A 22,324-nucleotide genomic window follows, 5' to 3' on the forward strand; every position below is an offset into this window, starting at 1 on the left:
GTAGATTGACTTAGCCTATCTATACATACCTTGTATGTTAAAATTGGACCATTATTTGGCGAGAAATCGCCCAATTTCGTAGTCGAAGTACAGAGACTGTTGGTGGAGAAATATTCGGATATGCCATATTCATGGCTGCTCAATCACAGTCAGAGTCGATCAAGTTTTTCTCAATGGTGTGACACGGGGAGCGGCCTCAATAACCACTCCACCTACCTGTTTAAATCCACGTCGTAAGATCTCCCCTTCCATTCGCCACACAATTTTTTTTAATGAATAATCCAATAAAGTATCGTTTTACGCGTAAAATGCCTACAGGCCATGACCTGCCGTCGTGTTTTCAAGCGGACTTTTGTACATTTTCTTTTCTAACAGTGATAATCTGTCTCGTGCATTATTTTTGCAGCATTGTGGAATTGGGTTATTTATAATATAATAAGTTTGCAGTGTCAACTATGAATCATAGGGTCCTGGAGTTCGACTGTTGTTGACAGTCTACACTACTGCGTTTGCGAACAACTAGATCGCCTTAATGTCCTGATATCCACTTAAAAATATCCACCTAATTAATAATGGCACTTAATGCGGTCTATTCTTCCCGATGCTAACACCACGGTGCACTTCTGTGAATAGCAGTCTGAATAGCAGTCTGGTCCATACCACCATTAATTCGGCACCCACAGACATCATATTAGATACATTAATGGCACTTAATGCGGTCTATTCTTCCCGATGCTAACACCACGGTGCACTTCTGTGAATAGCAGTCTGAATAGCAGCCTGGTCCATACCACCATTAATACGGCACCTACAGACATCATATTAGAGACATTAATGGCACTTAATGCGGTCTATACTTCCCGATGCTAACACCACGGTGCACTTCTGTGAATAGCAGTCTGAATAGCAGTCTGGTCCATACCACTATTAATACGGCACCTACAGACATCATATTAGATACATTAATGGCACTTAATGCGCATTTCACGTGATGACAATACTTTCTCATTTGAACACCAGGAGGCACTTCTGTGAACAGCAGTCTGAACAGTTTTCTGGCCCATATCTCCATCAATACTGCACATACAGACATAATATTTAATACATTAATAGCACTTAATGCGGACTACCAATACTTCCCGATTCTAACTCCAAAGTGAACTGCAGTCTGAATAGCAGTCTGGTCCATACTTTGTTTAATACTGCACTCACAGGTATATTTCATACATTAATAGTACTGAATGTGGTCTATCACGAAACCGTTTAGTCACGTTGAACAATTTAGTTATATAACCATCAACGTTGTCATCGCCACGATATGGTTGAAATGTTGCCGATGTGGCGCTGAACACCAGTCATTCATTCTTTCAACGTAGCCATTGTGAGGAAGGGGGCATTTAATAATTTTTTTTCTTCTTGTGTAAGGTTGGACCAAGAGAAGTTTTGTCACTAACCGAGGGAGAGTTTAGGTTGCTAGGCATATTATCCATAGGACAGCGTGCAAATTAACGCACAAGGTGTAAAAGAATAGTTGAAGGTAGGTGGTTGAAGTTGAAATCGATTCACATATTCATTCATTACGCCTTCATTATTGTTCAATCCTCATCCGACTCGCCCTGCCACAAAAAAACACAAGTAATATGTATACAGAGTTCAGGTGAACGCAACATAGGCCTACGCCTCAACAAATGCATTTGTTTGAAATGTATAAAAGAATACCAGAACCATTGTGGTGAGTGCAAACCCTGAGGGGAAATCTTCATGTGCGTTGATGATGAGTATGTGGTTACCATGACAACCGCGCAAGTGGACAAATGTGTCCTTAAAAATGAAAACTTTATGCGAAAAAACAGTTGGCGTTGTAGCCATGACACGAAATCATTTCTATTTATATTGTATATAAAAGAAAAATGGCTCTCTGGTTACCATGACAACCGCGAAAATGTACAAATGTGAGTCGTTACACATCGTCATTCGTGTATCTAGGTATCCACTAAAAATTTAAACTCTGCGTGGAAAACAGTTGGTGTTGTAGTCCGGACACGACATCACATCTGTTTAGATAGTATATATAAGGAAAATGACTCTCTGGTTACCATGACAACCGCGCAAATGAACAAATGTGAGTCGCGACGCATTGTCACCTGCGTATCTAAATGTATCCACCAAAAAGTAAAAGTCTCGGTGGAAACAAGTGGTGATATAGCCCGGACACGAATATGGACGGAAAGAGGGGCAAAATCACTTTAACATAATCTGCTCTGCCTAATGGCGGAGGCGTACAAAAATTGTTAAGTATAGGATGTTAAACCCCAAATATACATACATACATTCCTCGTGCATAATTCGAAGCTTCCATTCGTTTACAAACTGATTTATTGATCAGTGCACTGAACATTTCTCCCATACGTTTATTTGCCGTCTTCGGTAGGGTAGCGGTTAGAGCGTCTGATTCGTAACAGGTAGATATAGGGTTCAGTTCCGAATCGATTTATACCTAAAACTTAAATCAGCATGAGATGAATAGTCCAAGTACTAGTTGGCCCAGTGTACGCATCGGTGGGGCGTCGTGTCTAATGTCTGGCATAGCGTACAAGTAAGGTAGCACAATAAAAATGTCGACATTAGGGCCGACCAGCTGCAAGGAGACAAACAAACAGACGTACGTTTATTTCCCTTTTCATACATTCATTCATTCATTCATTTGTGCATATCTCAATTAAATGAAATCCATATTCGCGAAACACTAACATTGTTCAAATTTACAGTTTGCTATAATTACAAATCTTACCGCAGATTATTCTGAGCTTATTCCTCGGTTTCATTTTTATTTCAGAAAGTTGCTTGATTTCTCGGACTATTAGGAAAGTGGTACACAGTCTCCATCGTGGAATGATTATCAGTAATATTTATGTATTTATTTGATTGGTGTTTATGGCCACATAAGACCACATTTAGGAATAAATTTTCGCACTCTTTCATCTGAACTTTATGTTATTTTTATGTTTTCTCCACCTTTAATGAATCAGCTTGGTGAAGTTGGCACACGATTCCAACGCAACATTCAGTCAGTGATAAATATAATTAATATTGTCCATTGCAAAGGATGTGGCTGAATCTGTGGAACGGTACAGGAATCTTTCTACACGGTGTAGGCATCAGGTAAAGGCCTTGAGGCTTTGTGCCGTAATACAAAATTTAAATAATAATAATTTTTATTTATCTCTACCATTAAGGCTATGCATATTTTGTGAACAGACCTGGATATGAATAATTTATATGATCGATATAGAACAATTGGCATGATGCCTCATATCATAAAACTTGCATACAAGTTTTAAATGTCTGTTGTTTACCAAATACCCTTATATTTTCAAAATCTGCATTACATTTAGGCGTACATGAACTCCTGAACGGGATAAAACAAGCCCTCTGGGATTTCTGTTCCTGCCAGGGAAGGGCACATCACAAGAGCTTATATACTTGCTGTAGCAGTCTTTTCCTTGTTTCTGTATACATCTGATGCCAAATGGTTTCTACTGCAAAGTGTCCTGCTGCATATCTGGAGAAATAAAAATGAAATGAAATAAACTGGACAGGTTTGCGCAGTGTGTGTGTGTGTGTGTGTGTGTGTGTGTGTTCGTCAAACTTGTGCCATGTAAAACTGACCGGCTTCATATGAATGAAAAATTCTTGAGTATGACGTCAAACAGCTATCAGATAAATCTGCTGTAACCGTGTCAGCATATCCAGCTCTAGTGATGTTTGGGAGGGTGCAGTTTCACTGAAATACCAAAAATGATAGCCAATGGCATATCTTATATGTAACGAAATTATTTGTAGGACGCACGGGCAAATACCAGCGCTAATAAAAGACCAATCACATCAAAGCGAAACACTCCACGTGTTTACTTGGTGTAGAAGCACGTGCAAATTGCCCAGTCAGAAACCTACATTCCGGTCATAGCGAGCGGGGTCCCAAGTCATAAACATTACCAGAGAATCATCCCTTACTGACTTTGAGGAGAAGGTCAAAGATATATGTTTCCAGGACGAATGCAAGAAGACAAGAGACCTTAGAAAAAGCGATACGGATTACTTTCTGGTCAACTTTGCTGGGCAGAAACTGCCAGAGTTCATTAATGGGCAACGTTTCTTGTTTGAGACATACTGCACAGCTATTGCTAGAAGCTACATGTACTCAGTCAGGACCTATCTTTACACTAGGGAGAAAGACTCTACGGTATTTTTTATTTAGACTTTACGGGATATATCTTAAGGAGAAAGATAAAAAAAAATCGTGAAATTGCTGTGCCTTTGTTATGCATATATATATATAGCCTCGAAAACCTCCGATTCAGTATATATATATATATATATATATATATATATATATATATATATATATATATATATATATATACTGAATCGGAGGTTTTCGAGGCTATATATATATATGCATAACATATGCATATATATATATGCATATATATATATAGCCTCGAAAACCTCCGATTCAGTATATATATATATATATATATATATATATATATATATATTTATATATATATATATATATATATATATATATATATATATATATATATATATACGTACGTTCAACACTGAGAGGTTAGAGCAAGGAAACATGACCGGTTGCCCAGGTGTCAGTATAATGTGACTGGGTGGGGTGTCATTTGTGTTGTCTTTAGTATGGTACCTCAGTGGCGGGAGCACTTTGGCGGCATGCTCTGCCACAAGAAGACACGGTATATGTACACACACCTCAAATGGCTCCTCGTCGTCATATGACTGAAAAATTATTAAGTACGACGTTAAACCCCATGTATACATACATATGCATTCGTAAACTTCTGCGAGGAAGAAATAACCCTCTGTTTTTCCTGGGCATCTTCTCACTTCCAAGTAACACGAATTTATTCATTTATTTATTTGACGTTTTACCTGGGTGCAACCTTGCCAGCCATCAGTTACATCAGCTACATATCTGGTCTAATTGCAGGTTGTTTATGATTTGATTCAGTGATTTGGGTGGCTAACTTTTCCTTGTATACGCTGACATATACAATACAAAAAAGTGTAATTCAGTATGAAAATATTACTGAGTCTTCCCCCAGAGGATTTTGGGTGTGGCTTACCGGTACAGGTGTTATGCTTATTTATTCAGAGCACTAGGTATGGTGCTACCACTAAAATATGAAGGACAAAAAGGTGCCCAGCGTTAGCTGGCTGTACTAGGCTGTACGGGACAAGTGGCATATTTCAGCACGCCAGTCAAAAATAAAGATCTGTGATTGATCTATCTACTGACAAATTTTCAGCTTCGTAGCTATTGCCGTGTCCGGTCACGTGACATTTGAAAAATGACACTGAAATGAGCTATAACTGCAATTTAAGGAAAAACTATACATCGTAGAGAGATAAAACCACCGTTGTATTCGTTAGGTCAAACAACATCTAATAGCTATCTTGTTTTTTCAAAAATCAACTCTTACTTAGTTTATTTGTCTATTTATTTGACTGGAGTTTTACGCCGTAGTCATGAATATTTCATTAATATAACGGCGACCAGCAGTAGGAAACCGTGCATGCAGATCGGGGGGTGGGGGGAGGGGGGGGGGGCACGAACATCTGCAGGTTGTTTTCTGTAATAATTGGTTAATTTAACTGAGTGTTGTCAAACTTACCTCCCAGGCTTACATCGTTACATTATTTCGTTTGTTTAGACTGGGCACATAAAGCTTTTGGCTTTTGAGTCCATCTCAAATTGTTTTCTTGTCGGCACCTGTTGACCAACCTAGTAAATAGTCTGGTCATCATGTTGATGCATTACAGTGAAAGTTACGTTTTAAAACAATTTGACTTTATCCATGGGGTGATATGAAATACGCCGTGATTCATGTTGCCCTGGGGGTGGGGGGTGGGGTGGGGTGGGGTATCATTGTGCTCCATCCTATATGTTGCAAAATGGATCATTCCCTGCATTTTCATTATCTGAGTTCGTGAAAATATTTAAGTGTAAAACAAATCTTAATGGCATTGTAAGTAACATCTTAAAAAAGGAAAAATTAATTCGGAGTTACACTGCTTAAAATAAAATAAAAGAGTCAACTTAAACTAGATTTGAACTCCCCGCGACCTCGGAAAAGGAGGCTCCTACAAAGCGTTTTTTTTAAACTCATCTTCACATGTAAATTGTGTTTGTGTGCAAACATTTCCAGGATTTAACCAAGCTCACGCAATTCTTCAAAATATTACCGTGTGGAATAACAGACTCTCTATAACCTTAAAAGAAACAGTTAAAACAAAATTCTGTCGGAAGCTGAAAGACGTCCATGTTGGTGAATAGCAATGACTTTATCGTCTTAATTGAGAAAGTTAAGGATATGGGTTTTACTTTGAATTCTCAGGTTGAAAATGGTTTTCCAAGGCTTACGCCTTCTATGGGCAGTTTTGTGCCTGATGGTGGTACTACCCGGTGGCCAAGGTGAGCATTTACCTAAGCCATATTGGTACTTGCACTAACTTTGTCGTGAATGTCACAAATTTGGCTGGAAAGCTATTCCTTGCGAGTAAGGCAAATTGGTGTCAAATATTGTGTGATAAAGAGTGGTGAAGACACTGTCTTAACTAAGAGCTTAAATCTGAAGAGCAGAATTTTGATAATGCGCAGCTGAATAGGCGTTAGAGCTGGTAACTGACCCAATCAGTCAACCACTCACTCAATCATTCAACTCTACAGATCAATGTGAGACGGGTGAGGGAGAAGTGTTGACCACATGTGAGGCATTTACAATTGCTAGTGAAGTACTTTGCCTCCGGGAGGAGTCTGAAATTCCGGGGACCATTATAAGTATTGAGCCAGTTAACGATCCGTCAACACCATGTTTTTACCATCTTGCATCTAACTAAATCGTCGTTACTTCTGAAGTCATTGTCACATGCCGTGCAAAAGTGTAAAGCTGCTTGGCAGGTAATAACTTTTTCCATTACATCATCTTCATCTTTCGGGATACATACATTTGTGCTTTGCCTAAACATGCATGTTGTGGTTTCCCCTTTTGCTGGTATTTATTACCCAGTACCCATGAAACCTCCCAATTTAAAGCTACAGCGGAACCGTCAAAAGCTTTACTATAGAGGCGGTGACCTTACTGGTCGACCGGCACTTCAGACATTATGTTCAAATAATTAAATGCGAAAGTCCGGTTTTGGTTTATTGTAAGATTGCGTTTCTCTCACGCAAGGTTAAATTTATAACCTGTTATTTACCAAATTTCCATTTGCGTCTATTCTAGGTCAAGGGGCTGGTGACACCGAAGGTGAATATGGTGGCGGTGATAGTAATGATAGTATAGCGATGATGGTTGTGATGGTGGTTATAGTATCTCTTTGGTGGAGGCCATAGCGATGGTGGCGATACCAGCTATATTGGTGAAAGCAGTGATAGTAGCGACAATAGCGATACTGGCAATAAGTGGTGACCGTATACAGTAGCGATATTATTAATAGTACTGACAGTAGCGGCAATCCAGTGCGCAGCGACAATAGAGATATGGGGAGATTGTAACTACAATAATAATAATAATAATAATAATAATAATAATAATAATAATAATAATAATAATAATAATAATAATAATAATAATAATAATAATGATAATAATAATAGCACAGATATAAGTGATAGCTTTTTCAATTAATTAACATTATTTTTGTTATCCATATTAATATACTCCATCGCGAAATTTCATACGATATAGTCAACTTTAAACTTTCAATGAACATTTCCACGGTTTCGACATAAATCGGTATTGCCTATTATAGTACCAGAAGTCCAGTGGACTTCTGACACTTCTTATATTGATGAATATACTATTTTGGGGTCAGTACGTCAGGGAATAAATATGGTATCCGCAACTGACGCAATCAATGAATGAACCAATCAGTGTATTAGTTAATCCAGATCACATTTGTTTGCAGCTCCGTGCCAGGCCGATGAGAAAGAAATGGTGACTAAGGCCAAAATGTCATCTCGAACTTCAGAGTACCAGCTTATACACTTATTCCTTGATTCCAGCTATTTTTACATGTACAGTCAATACGATGGGCTTTGCCTAGATGAGACTGACGATCTTTGCTGATGAGACTGGTGGGACTGATGAGACTGGTGGGACTGGTGGGACTGATGAGACTGGTGGGACTGATGAGACTGGTGGGGCTGATGAGACTGGTGGGACTGATGACGCTTGTGCCTGCGACTATGATGATGGCAGTAGCGATGGTAGCGACAGTTGCGATAGTGGCGAATAGTGAATTATGTTCGCTATAATTATTTAATAACTGTCAAGGTGACAAAACACTCTCTTGCTGACATGTACTGTGCTTGTACTCCTACACAATAAAGTCCACTTCCAAGCATATCCAGACTTTTTAATGGTTGCTCTTTATTTTATTTATTTGATTAGTATTTTACGCCATACTCAGGAATATTTCACTTATATGACGGCAGCCAGCATTAGGAGGAGTGGGAGGAAACCGGGCAAAGCCCGGGAGAAACCCACGACCGTAAGTGGGAAGGTGCAGCAACCTGCGGATTGCAGGAGAGGAAGCCAGCATGAGTTGAACTTGAACTCACAGCGACCGCATTGGTGACAGGCTCCTGGGTTATTACGCTGCGCTAGCGCGCTAACCAACTGAGCCAAGGAGACCCCTTGCTCTTTATTCGATATAGATGTTAGTAGAATTCAAACACTCAAGTAGAATTCTATGAGTGAGTGAGTGCTTGGGCTTTAACGTCGTACTTAACAATTTTTCAGTCATATGACGACGAAGGAATCCTTAGAGTGCATGCAATGTGCCTTCTTGTTGTAGGACGGATTTCCACGGCTCTTTTATCTAGTGATGCTTCACTAAGACGCCTTATCTAGATGGTAGACAATATTGTTGTAATACATATAAATGCCAGTTTCTCGGCGTTAAACCCCAAGCACTCACTCACTCACTGGTAGCAGAGAATATTTTTAGCTTGGCCTATTTCATCGGCAACACATGTTACATACGTGCATACCGGGGAAGCCCTTGCGTCATTTCGCAGAAGATCTATCACTATGAGCAGGTTGGCAACCGATATGAGCGAGAGTGGGAGCGATTTTCCATCAGGTTGCATGGGAACCTTTTTTGGACTTCGGATGAATTTTTTTGGATATTTTTTAGTTAAATATTTGACTTCTACTGTACTAATTCGTATGGGATTTCTATTAATTCTTCCGGCAGATACCAAGGGCACACGTTTCCTTGTATAAATGCTTTCTAATGAATAAAGTCTGTGGATATGGGTTAATGTATTTCTATTATTCCACAGACAAACATGTTCACAAGTGGTAAGCCGCTCCGCTTGACTGATGTTCCTTAGTCCAAAGACTCTTTCTGTCTGTTAATAGGCCTGGTTCCTTTATTTATCTACACATCAAATACAGGTTGCCATGAAAGTCGTACCTTTGAATAGTACACTGTGAAGGCACCAGTGACGTTTAATAAATGGCTTTTAACATCAGTGCACTTTTATTGTGTTAGAGTAATCGTATGTTTGCTACCACTAAAGAACTAAGAAAGCAGTTAAAGTACAAAAATGGGACGGAATCATGCAAAGAGAAGCAGTCAACAGTTTCCAACCGTGTTGGAAAGACGCAAGGTATGTTATAGGCGACTGTGTGAAATCAGTATTAAATCGTACACCATGCTAGAATCTCAGTTGTCCATAACAAAACATGTGTTTCAGTTGTGCTTTTGTTTGCAACTGTTCATATATTCACACGTGGCGATCTAATTCAACACCATGAATATACAGCCCCTAGCTCCGGGTTAAGCGGAATTAGACACAATCATGAAGCAGAGCGCCAGAAATTCTGAACGCTGTGTCCATATTTACTTACAAGAGAATTTTACTGAGTTATATTGCAAAACTTAACAAACTTGGAGCGAAGGCTTATGGATTAACCTTGGCACATTAGTCACACAACACGCAGGGTCTAACAAATCAAAGTAAGGATAATTTACAATGACGAAATTGAAACTATTCATCTTCCCGTAAAGTCTGCGAGAGAGGAAATCGTTTTGCACTTTGTACAAATGTACGTCCGGATAAAATGTACCATCTAGAGAGTCTGTGGTTTCCGTTAAATCCAGCAAAGGGGGGTAACTATCTTTCATTGTGTTTGCTATACGTGGATTGCTTAAAGCTAGCAAATCATCAACATACCGTTTAGTGAATGAGAAAGATCGGACCTGGTGATGATTACTCCTTAACAGTTTCTGCATATGGTCGTATTCATATGAGAGCAGGTATAGGTCGGCCAAAAACCCTCTACCAGGTCGCCTGGATTCACACCACGATTCATCTGGGAATATTCGCCAGGTACTTGCCAATGGTCGGCGGTTTAATTACTCCAGGTATTCCGGTTTTCACCACTCAGAAAAAGTCGTGTATAGATCCATCAACAGCTTCCCCCTCCTCATCTCCCTCCCTTTAAAAAAATAAAAGTTCAAATAAGGCTACAGCCTATAAACAATAAACCAGAGGAGTAACGACGTATGATAGCTGGCAACTGATGACCCATGAAATCCGGGCTCTTTTCAGTTTACTCCAGTTAGTGTTTCAGTCTAAGACTTTGTGCAAATGCTTAAATAGCAGCAACTTATGCACCCTCTAGTACAACAGATTAAGCGGAACTCGGTGAAAACCGCATAAATATAAACAAGTTCGTCTATCGGTTCCACTATCGGTATTTTCTTTGAAGACTGACGGATTATCCAGTAAGTCAAGTGACCTAGTTAGGTCAAATCTATGAATTCATTTACGCCTATAGGGAACGTAACTGCTGGTGTCAGTGTCGGGCGCATGCGCCACACAAAAACTCACGTGGCCTGAGCAGGTCAGCTATTCACGGTGTCCTTGGATATCGTGCGTGTGGCTTGGAATGTCATGGCTTGTAGCGGTTTAGAATCGGTTATAAGGGAGACATGTTTAAGCTCTAGAATACATAAAGACATTTCTTTCACAATATCAAAACTTGCAGACTAAGTTCTATTCACTAACTCCTTTGGTAGCCAGATGAATGTTCAGACACGGCTGAAGAATTTGTAACTAGTTCGACTTTGAGTGGAGAAAGTAAATTTAGCCAAGGTGCAACAGCGATCTGCAGCGTATAGGCTATATAAATCATTAGAGACGATAAAAAGACAAAATCTCTTCGGGTAAAGGAATCTGATTTCATGTGAAAGTTGCTTCTAACCGTACCAGTAGCGACAAGTTTGGTCATCACTGGGACTGGTACAAAGGAAATTCGTTCACTGCGTCGTTGTAGTTGTATTGCGGCATTTACCTACATGTAGGTGATGCATTGGCTACTATGATCTGGGATCAGCCAGTATTTATAAGCGCTCTATCCGTGAATTCATCCTAGGTGTGTTCGTTCCGTGGAGGGTTTATTTGAACAGATGTAGTCACATCTTACCCTGTGAAAGTACTATCAAGTAAGTGACCTAAGCCTCATACATACCGAAAAGTTAGCCCGATTCACTTCATAAATGTTACAATACTTACAGATTCTATTTTAAAATAATTATGTCAAAGAAATTTATTTGTGTTTATTTAAAGTAACAATCAATGGGTTTTAGTTCAACCTGTCAGCAACCTGCGGATAGTCGTGGGTTTCCCCGTGGCTCTGTCCGGTTTCTACCCCCATAAAGCTGGCCGCCGTCGCATATTAAAGTGAAATATTCTTGAGTATGGCGTAAAATACCTATGAAATAAACAAATCCCTGTCCCCGTCCCTTAAACATCTGGGTCTGCCACTATCAGAAAATGGGACTTGGAACAAGCAGATCGACAATATTATTTCTGGTTCATGTAAAAAGATAGGAATCTTAAATACATACTGGACAGGAAAAGTTATGTTACAGAAATTATGTATAAAACCTTTGTTAGTCCTTCCCTTGAGTATACTGATGTAGTGTGGGATAACCTCACGGAACAGCAAATAAATCAAATTGAAACGCTTAAAAAAGACTCCTTGAGAACTATAACTGGTCTTACAAGAAGTAGTACAACGGCACTGCTGTATGAGGAATCCAGGTTCTTGCCTTTAGCAAAAAGGCGTCTCATCCACAGACTTACACTTTTCCATAAAATAGTTTGTCAAACACCAACTTATGTTCTAAATCGTCTTATCCCAAACTTTTCTTCTAATAGAAATCCCCATCCGTTGCGCTCTTTTGGAGCAATTACCCCTTTCTTCTGCCAAACAGAACAGTTCAGAAATTCATTCTTCCCTCGCACTGTTCGAGATTGGAATGTGAAACAACTCAGTAATCCAGCCCATTTTAAATCTAAGCTCAATTTATTGTTTCAGTCGACAAAACCACCTTCATAGTACGACTCAGAATCTAGACTGACAAACATTTTAATATACCGACTTCGACATGGCTGCAGTAATCTCAATGGCGATCTATTTGACAACTTCCTTTCTGATTCTCCAAAATGTGCTTGTGGCCACAACTATGAAAATGCTGAACATTACCTGTTAAAATGCCGTCTGTATGATGCACAGAGGCTAAAACTAATTCATGGTGTTACGGCGTCGGGTTATACTGGTGTTATTACGCCTTTTACTTTACTTTTTGGGGACAACACACTTCCGGCAAAATCTAATGAAATAATTACGCAACATGTTGGTTGTTTTATTAATGAGAGCCGAAGATTTAATAAGCAGTGTGTATTTATATCATCAGTCTTAGGCTTTACTCCAAGAGGCAATAACAACTGTAATCCTATTTCCATATTTAGCTGTATAATTGTAGGAAATTTTCTAAAATATTGTTCCTAGATATTTATTCTAGATTTTCCTATTTATTCAGGCATGTCTATATTATATCGTTCATCTGAACTGTTGATATGTAGCCCATTCAGCACTGCACGTTCCCGCCAAAAGCATTTTCTCTTGCACATGTAATTTGCTAGTCTGGTTACATTGTATACATATACACATATACAGTTATTTAGCTGTCAGGTAGTTGTATTCATCAAATGGGTCACAGTATAAGTCACGCCTTTTTGTTGTCCCAAAGATTACAAAAAAAAACATTATATATATATATATATATATATATATATATATATATATATATATATATATATATATATAGATATAGATATAAATAAACCAATCAATTAATCGACCACAACTAATGTACCAGCGGCATTGACAACGGGCACCTTGGTTTATCAATGGCATGTGGCTATACAGACGTGAGACTAGACTAAATGTATGCGTGACTAGATTCGTGTTATCATTATATCATGAGAAAAGTGAGTCAAACCATTGTAGTTGTATAAACAACACTCATTTTGACTTGTTTTTGTTACAGACGCCCGGAGCCACATGGGATTGATGGGATATTCCGTTAGTCGTACAGATTTGATGGGACATTCTGTTACCCGACACTAGCTGCTGTTTGAGACTAGACTGTTCGAGTTAGACAATCGTAAAGCTATGCTATTTGTGCTGTGATAATGTATTACCCTGTAAACGTCCAGTTGGAACTTTGTAGTATACTACAGGTAATACACTGGCACAAAATATTAGGTTGGATGTGACACGAACTGCTAATCTACGATGGTTGGGACTTCCGTGATCTCTATTGCATGGACGTGACATGCTGCTAGCCACTACTGGTTCCGGTCTGACATTCTCTTAGTCACTACTGGTTGCGGTGTGAAATTCTGCAAGCCACTAATGGTTCCGGTGTGACATTCTGTTAGCCACTACTGTTTCCGGTGTGACATTATGTTAGCCTGTACTGGTTACGATGTGACATTCCGTTAGCCTGTACTTTGTTAGGGTGTGACATCCTGCAAGCCTGAAGGCCTACTGGTTAGGGTGTGACATTCTATTAGCCTCTACTGGGTAGGGTGTGACATTCTTTTAGTGTGAGTGAGTGTGAACCGTGAGTTTTAATTACCTGACAATGAAGAGACGGAAGAAGACAGAGATTTTCTGTGGAATGTTGCTGTTGTCTATCTGGAGTATTGTATTTTCAGTTATAAGCGTATCATGTAAGTTATGTGCCATAATACAACTCAACCAAACTACAAATAGGAAACTGTCATTAGGGAAACAGTGAACAAGGGGTCCAGAAGAAAATCTGAATAGGGGAAATTCTTTGGTGGGAAAAATTTACGAAGGGAAATGTACGGTTTGGGAAAAGTTGTAGTAAGAGAGGTGTGGATAGGTAAACTGTCACAGATGCAGTTATCTGGAACATCTGTGTGAAAAACTTATCCATTACATGGTGAGACCGTCATTCGGGGAATTTGGCCGGGTTTCGAAACAAACTGTGGGGTGAAAGTAGGGTGGAGTGAGCTTGGGGAGGTGGGAAGCATTTATGGGGGGGGGGGGGGTCGAGAAACTTTCAATGGAGAAAATGCTCCGTCAAAAACAGTTACTAGCGTAGGAGTCTACCAGCAGGTGAGACACACGATTGGGTAACTGTACTAGGAAGATGTCCGACAGGGTAACTTTTAGTAGTGTGATGCCCGGCTGGTTAAGTTTTACTATGCAGATGTCCGATGAGATAACTTTTAGTAGGGCGATGTCCGATGGGATAACTTTTAGCGGGGAGATGTCTGATGGGTAACTTTAACCAGGGAAATGTCGGATAGGATAACTTTTAGTGAGGAGAGTTAACTAGAGTTATGTCCGATGGAATAACTTTTAGTAGGGAGATGTGTGATAGGGTAACTTTTACCAGGGAGAGGTCCGACGGGATAACTTTTAGTAGGGAGAGGTACTACGGGGTAACTTTTAGTAGGGAAATGTCCGATGAGATAACTTTTAGTAGGGAGATGTCCAATGGGATAACTTTTACTTGGGAGCTAGATGTCCGATGAGATAACTTTTAGTAGGGAGATGTCGGATGGGATAACTTTTTAGTAGGGAGATGTCGGATGGGATAACTTTTAGTAGGTAGATGTCGGATGGAGTAACTTTTAGTAAGGAGATGTCGGATGGGATAACGTTTAATAGGGAGATGTCGGATGGGATAACTTTTACTAGATAGATGTCCGCTGGATTAACTTTTAGTAGGGAGATGTCCGATGGGATAACTATCAGTAGGTAGATGTCCGATGGAGTAACTTACAGTAGGGAGATGTCCGATAGGATAACTTTTAGTAGGTAAATGTCCGATGGAGTAACTTTCAATAGGGAGATGTCCGATGGGATAAGTTTTAGTAGGGAGATGTCCGATGGGATAACTTTTAGTAGGTAGATGTCCGATGGAGTAACTTTTAGTAGGGAGATGTTTGATGGGGTAAGTTTTAGTAGGGAGATGTACGATGGGGTAACTTTTAGTAGGGAAATATCTGATGGCGTAAATTTTAAAAAGGAGACATCCAATGAAGTAAATTAAATTAAACTTTTCGAAGAAGATGTACGATGGAGTAACCTTTACTGGAGAGATGTCCGATGGGATAAATTTTAATAGAGAGATATGCTATGGCGTAATTTTTATTAGGGACATGTCTGATAGGATAACTTTTAGTAGGGCGTTATCGGATGGGGTAACTTTTATACACTGGGTAGATATCCGGTGGGGTAACGTTTAGTAGTGAGATGTCAAATGGGGTAAGATTTAATAGTGAGATGTACGATGGGGTAACTTTTAGTAGGGATTTGTCCGATGGCGTAAATTTTAAAAAGGAGACATCCAATGAAGTAGCTTTTAATTAGTAGGTAGATATCCGATGGGGTAAGTTTTAATAGTGAGATGTCCGATGGGGCAACTTTTAAAATGGAAATATCCTATGGTGTAAGATTTAATGGTGAGATACCCAATGGGGTAACTTTTAGTGGGGGGATGTACGGTCGGGAGAAAGTCAGTAGAGGACACAGTCAGGTGGGAAACCTGTCATGGGGAAGTGGTCTGGTGGGGAAACTATCAGTGGGGAGGTGGTCTGGTCTGTCGATGGGGGAAGTGGCCTTACGGGGAGCACAAGATTGTTTTTATGTGGTACTTTTCTCTGCAGTACCTCGTAGGGCACTGGGGTAGTGGTCTCGTTGAGAAACTGAGATGGGTAAGTGGTTTGGAGGGGAACATGTCAGCGCGGAAGTGGTCTGGTGGGGAAAGTGTCATTGGGGAAGTATTCTGGTGGGGAAAATGTCAGTGCGGAATGGGTTTGGTGGGGAAAATGTCAGTGTGGAAGTGGTCTGGTGGGGAAAATGTCAGTGCGGAAGTGGTCAGGTGGGGAAAATGTCAGTGTGGAAGTGGTCTGGTGGGGAAAATGTCTGTGCGGAAGTGGTCTGGTCTGTTAATGGGGGAAGTGGCTTGATGGGTAACACAAGATTGTTTTTAATTTAATTTTAATTTTTAAATTAATTCTTTTTTTATTTAATGAGGATTTCTCACAGCTTAATGGCTACTACGGAGATCTCCTCAAAGCAACAATTAACAACATAATAAATAACGAAGTACATACATATAAATGTGAGAATAGATATTTCAGATATAAGTTGAAATAAATTAATTATTATTTACAATGTTAACATCGTTATTACCATTACCATGGTCATAAAATCTTTCTGTATCATTGATAAATTTATGCACACATTGAAAAACAAGTTTATTATCTTCGTAATTTAAATCTTTAGAGCCAAACAAAAGTATATTACATATATATGATGAACATTGTGGAATAAAAACAGAATAATTTACACTGGGTGAAATAATTTGTGTGAGAGTATGTAGCATGTGCTTCCTATGGGTGGTAAATTGAGAGCAAATTAAAAAATAATGATTTTGTTTTGGAAGTGTTCTGTGGGGGAACTGTCAGTGGGGAAGTGTTCTGTGGGGGAAACTGTCAGTGGGGAAGTGTTCAGTCGGAAAAACTGTCATGGGGAACTAGTCTGGTGGGGAAAGTGTGAGTGGGGAAGTGTTCTGTCGGGGAAAGTGTGAGTGGGGAAGTGGTCTGGTGGGGAAACTGTCAGTGGGGAAGTTGTCTGGTCGGGAAACTGTCAGTGGGGAAGTTGTCTGGTCGGGAATGGGGGAGTGGTCTGGTGAGAGAACTCTTAGTGGGGAAACTGTCAGCGTGCAAGTGGTCTGGTGAGGAACTGTCAGCGTGCAAGTGGTCTGGTGAAGAAACTGTCAGCGTACAAGTGATCTGGTGGGGAAACTGTCAGCGTGCGAGTGGTCTGGTGGGGAAACTGTCATTGAGGGAAAGGGGCCTGGTGGGGAACACCAGATTTTTTTTATCTTCAACTTTTCTCAGTTGGAAACTGTCAGGGGGGAAATGGCATGGTGGGGAAACTGTCAGCGTGGAAGTAGTCTGGTGGGGAAACTGTCAGTGGGGTGGGCGGGAAGCGGCCTGATGTTTTTCATCTTTAACTTTTCTCTGCAGTGCCTCGCAGGTTGAATCCGACATGGCCCAATGACCATAAATCAAGCAATCAGTCACGTGGGGTCGCTCGATACTCATCCAACTTTACGCATGTTTTATTGGAGAAAAACACACATCCATTACAACGGGTAGGTTGTTAGTTTTTATAAGAGGTTATCTTTCTTGTTTAGGAAATGTATCCATTCCCCCTGTTATTATTATGATGACATTGAAATGATAATAGCTCAGATGTAATGGTTGGAGAACTAACTGTAATGGTCACGCCGGGATTTGAACTCGGATCTTCTGATCTTAAATCCAGCACTCTGCGAGTGACTGAGCTGAATGATAATTCCCAATTCCTACTGGTAGTACAAGCAATCAAAAGATGCTCCCTTAGCTACAAGAGGTCACTGAGCACAGAGGATCATATGGGAAGACTTCAGTACATTCAACTGATATCTGGAGTATGCAGGTCGAGTCCAAAAGTGGCGTATGGATCATGTACTCATTTGTTTTCTTTATCAAATACATAAATAAATTAATTAATTATTAAAAATTTTATTTACTTTACTCTTCAGCTTCGACTGGTTGAGCGAGACTACTTTGAGGGCGCTCGAATACTCGGTCACCCTCGGCCCAAACCTGGTAAGCACTTAACCAACCTTGTATCCTTCCTGTACAGTAAACTGCTGCTGTTGTGTACAACCACTGTGTATATTTGTAACACCACTATGTATCTGTGTGGCACCACCATGTATATGTGTAGCACCACGATGTATATATGTGGCACCACTATGCATATGGGTAACACCACGATGTATGTATGTGGCACCACTATGTATATGAGTGGCACCACTATGTATATGTGTGGCGCCACGATGTATACGTGTAGCACCACTATGTATACGTGTAGCACCACTATGTATATGTGTAGCACACTATGTATATGTGTAACACCACTATGTATCTGTGTGGCACAACTATGTATATGTGTAACACACGATGTATGTATGTGGCACCACGATGTATATGTGTCTCACCACTATGTATATGTGTAGCGCCACGATGTATACGTGTAGCACCACTGTGTATGTGGCACCACGATGTATATGTGTGGCGCCACTATATATATGTGTGGCACCACGATATATGTGTGTAGCGCCACGATGTATACGTGTAGCACCACGATGTATATGTGTAGCGCCACTATGTATATGTGTTTCACCACTCTGTATATAATGTAGCACCACTATATATATGTATAGCACCACTATGTATATGTGTAGCACCACTGTGTATATGTGTTTCACCACTATGTATATGTACTGCACAATTATGTATACGTGTGACACCGTGTATATGTGTTGCACACAATGCATATGTGTAGCACCACTATATATATGTCTAGCACCACTATGTATATGTGTAGCACCACGATGTATATGTGTAGCACCACTACATATATGTCTAGCACCACTATGTGTATGCGTTTCACCACTATGTATATGTGTAGCACCACTATATATATATATGTCTAGCACCATTATGTATATGTGTAGCACCACTATGTATATGTGTTTCACCACTATGTATATGTGGTTGCACAATTATGTATACGTGTGATACCGTGTATATGTGTTACACCACCATTCATATGTGTAGCACCACTATATATATATATATATGTCTAGCGCCACTATGTATATGTGTAGCACCACGATGTATATGTGTAGCACCACTACATATATGTCTAGCACCACTATGTGTATGTGTTGCACCACTATGTATATGTGTAGAACCACTATATATATGTGTAGCACCACGATGTATATATGTATATGTGTAGCACCACTACGTATATGTGTAGTACCACTATAAATATGTGTAGCACCACGATGTATATGGCTACAAGCACTGTAACTACGCAAACCAAGTTTACTAAAATTGTGTATAACGCCCACCACCAAAATAAAGATCTTGTTTTCTCTTTAATTAAACAAAATGGAATTAAAGAAAAGTAGACCATGTCTCTTCTTAAAATTCAAACAGGCATCTAATTTAGATGCCTGGAAACAATCTGTTTTTGAATTAAATTTTCGCCTGAAGGTGAAAACTAATTTGTTACAGGTGCAACAGCCAATCTGGCCTTTTTGTCAGGCTTTTCACAGCCTGTTTCTCTTAACACGCCTATATTCAGCTTTCTGTAAAATGAGTCATATTTACCACCAGAATTGCCTTTTATCAGTGAGTTATAACACATCTGTCTGTTGGACGCCCATTTTAATACAAATAAAATGCAGATAGCCTCACTTTTATTCCTAACCTATATAACGCAATAAGCTTGTTTTAGACACAAAGACTCCATTGCCTCGGGTGACGTCATAATTATTCAAGAACAAGTGGTGTCGAAAACAAGTTTATGGGGTTTAACATTATGAATTAGAGAAAAGTATTAGAGAAAACTGCATTGTCCTTGCAATAACATAAACGTGTTAATGTGCAGAGCCTGTGGTATATTGGTAGGACTAAGACTGGAGAATTTTTGGTGACAAATTTTGATTTACAGCAGGCGACATCTCCTCACCCCCACTCTTTCCTTGATAAATATTGTCTGGAATTTTACGCAACACTCTAGACCGCTTTACTTATGCGACGCCAGCCAGCAGTATGGTGGGAGGAAACCCACGACCATCCATAGGCTACTGGAAGACATTTCTGCGTATGACTGGAAAGGAAGCCAGCATGGACGGACTCATGCTCTCACCAACCAATAGCGTTGGTGAGAGGCTTCTGGCTCATTCTGCTACGCTAGCACGTTAACCACTTGGCCACGGGGGCCCAACCATACTCTCATTCTCGAAATGTATTGTTTTAGATAAATTTGCTACATGTTTTGTTGTCCTCTTTGTCGATGGATCTCACTGTCCCAGATGGTTCAAGCGCTTGCTCTTTGCGACCGTCATGACCTTGACCAGTCCATACTCCTTACAGCGCATGCGCCGTTCGCTACGTGCACTTTTTGAACAACGCCGACGTAACTGGGGTCATGGTGAGGAGGCAGGAAGTGATGTCAGAAAACGCAAAAATAATACTCCATACACATGCATTCTTTTTAATGTGTAAAGTATATGTAAAGTGAGGCTAAGCCTAAACATGCCTACATCACACAAACTTCAAGTGTCAAGCGTGTGATGTAGAGCAGTGATGTAAGGCCAACGTACCGAACGGCTCGTGTGCTGTAAGAAGAATTGTTTGAAGCCAGCTCTCGTTGTTTCGGAGGCGGCTTTAAAGGCAAAGATCACACTAGCATGTCATATGAAAGACCATTAAATATTGATTTATTTTTTTAGAATATTTTTCTACCTAGTAAAATGCATGTAAAACTTAGGATTCTATACTGTGGCCTTTTCTGACCATATTGGGACTAATGATGTCACGTTCTCTTTTTACCACTTTACACACATAGATTACTAGATTTTATCATTCAAAATGCATCCTTGTTTAGAGCTATAAATGCAGTCCACAAATGGACCTTGAAACGAACTATTTCAGGTTAAAATTACTGTGATGTCACCAATACCCTCTGGGGTCCCGAGAGGCCACCACAGAATCCCATGTTTTCGTTGCATTTTAGTCAGTTAGAAACATTCTAAAAAAAATAAATCAAACTATTTTCCCAGACAGTGTTTGATGGTCTTTCATCTGACAAATGCTTTATTTTAGTGTTTTCTTTGCCATTAATTCATGAGGCTTGTCAGTTATCTCCCGAAGATCGGCGAGTTACACCGGGCATTTCTAGGCCATCTTCCCATAAACCTGGCAGCCGTCATAAAAGAGAAAAATTCTTACACCCGGCGTTAAACACCAAGCAATCAATCAATCGATCAATCAGTCTGTGTCAGTCTTTTATTCCCGCTGTATTTTGTTCTTGTTGTTTCAGTGTTTCTAACCATTGGCATTCCGACGATGAAGCGTCCAAACCAGACATATTTGTGGATGTGCCTCGATTCCCTTTTCAGCAACAGCGATGAAACGGACAAAAACGACATGGTCATTGTAATTTTGTTGTCCGATCCCGACCCGGCTTTTCGTGAGAATGTAACAGCCAATATATCGGCTCGCTACAAACCCCACCTAAACTCGGGCTTGGTACAGGTGATCCAGGTCGCACCTAACTATTACCCTGATCTCATGCGCCTGGCGAGAACGTACAGTCAACCATTAATACGGGTACGATGGCGTTCCAAACAGAACATCGATTATGCCTTCTTGATGAAATACAGCGTGAATATCTCACGATACTACCTGCAACTCGAGGATGACGTCACTACCGTCCCCGGCTTCTTGCATAAAATCAAAGCCACCGTGGCACCTGTGGAGAGATTCGCAAGTCTGGCATTTTCCTCTCTAGGTTTTATAGGTAAACTCTTCCACAATAGTGACCTCTACAAACTAGCCGACCTTACTGACGGTGTTTTACGCGGTACATCCAAATGACATCTTGCTTGACCATTTCAACCACCTGCTTTTGCAAAAGCATCAACGCGTTATGAAACCCACCCTTTTCCAGCACCATGGGTATCATTCGTCACTTATAACTCGGTTATCACCGGAAAAGGATCCTTTTTTTGAAGGGGAGCAGCAAGGCTTTCAAAGTTCGCTAACACAAAAAGAAACGAAAATCAGTCATCGTGAGACAAATCAAAACCTCAGAGACGTTCCAAAGCCCAATGATGGGGAGAAAGGTCAAAGCCCCAAAGACGTTCCAAAACCCAATGGTGGGAAGAAAGGTCAAATCGCCGAGGACGTTCCAAAACCCAGTGATGGGGAGAAAACTCAAAACCCCAAAGACGTTCCAAAACCCAA

The 22,324-nt window shown here is 40.1% G+C and overlaps 1 protein-coding gene and 1 long non-coding RNA gene across 2 annotated transcripts; both read left to right on the forward strand.

Annotated features, from left to right (window-relative positions):
- The first annotated feature begins 6,431 nt into the window (after positions 1 to 6,431).
- On the forward strand, positions 6,432 to 8,130 carry LOC135480219 (uncharacterized). The gene is made up of 3 exons (XR_010445920.1): positions 6,432 to 6,508; positions 7,320 to 7,343; positions 8,005 to 8,130. It is a non-coding gene; the product is annotated as an uncharacterized LOC135480219 (long non-coding RNA).
- A 12-nt stretch (positions 8,131 to 8,142) lies between these two features.
- On the forward strand, positions 8,143 to 21,955 carry LOC135480490 (alpha-1,3-mannosyl-glycoprotein 4-beta-N-acetylglucosaminyltransferase B-like). Its single transcript, XM_064760332.1, has 2 exons — positions 8,143 to 8,305; positions 21,399 to 21,955. The coding sequence occupies exons 1-2, from the start codon at positions 8,143 to 8,145 to the stop codon at positions 21,953 to 21,955; spliced, it is 720 nt and encodes a 239-aa protein (XP_064616402.1).
- Positions 21,956 to 22,324: the final 369 nt, after the last annotated feature.

The sequence above is a fragment of the Liolophura sinensis genome, chromosome 13, assembly GCF_032854445.1.
Source record: "Liolophura sinensis isolate JHLJ2023 chromosome 13, CUHK_Ljap_v2, whole genome shotgun sequence".
NCBI classification, from domain to species: Eukaryota; Metazoa; Mollusca; class Polyplacophora; order Chitonida; family Chitonidae; genus Liolophura; species Liolophura sinensis.

Bases quoted from the DNA above. Each gene is read 5' to 3' on its own strand.
- LOC135480490 (XM_064760332.1), top strand. From the start codon at position 8,143: ATGAGACTGACGATCTTTGCTGATGAGACTGGTGGGACTGATGAGACT. The intron at 8,306-21,398 runs GTAGCGACAGTT...TTGTTGTTTCAG, and splicing joins TGATGATGGCAGTAGCGATG to TGTTTCTAACCATTGGCATT.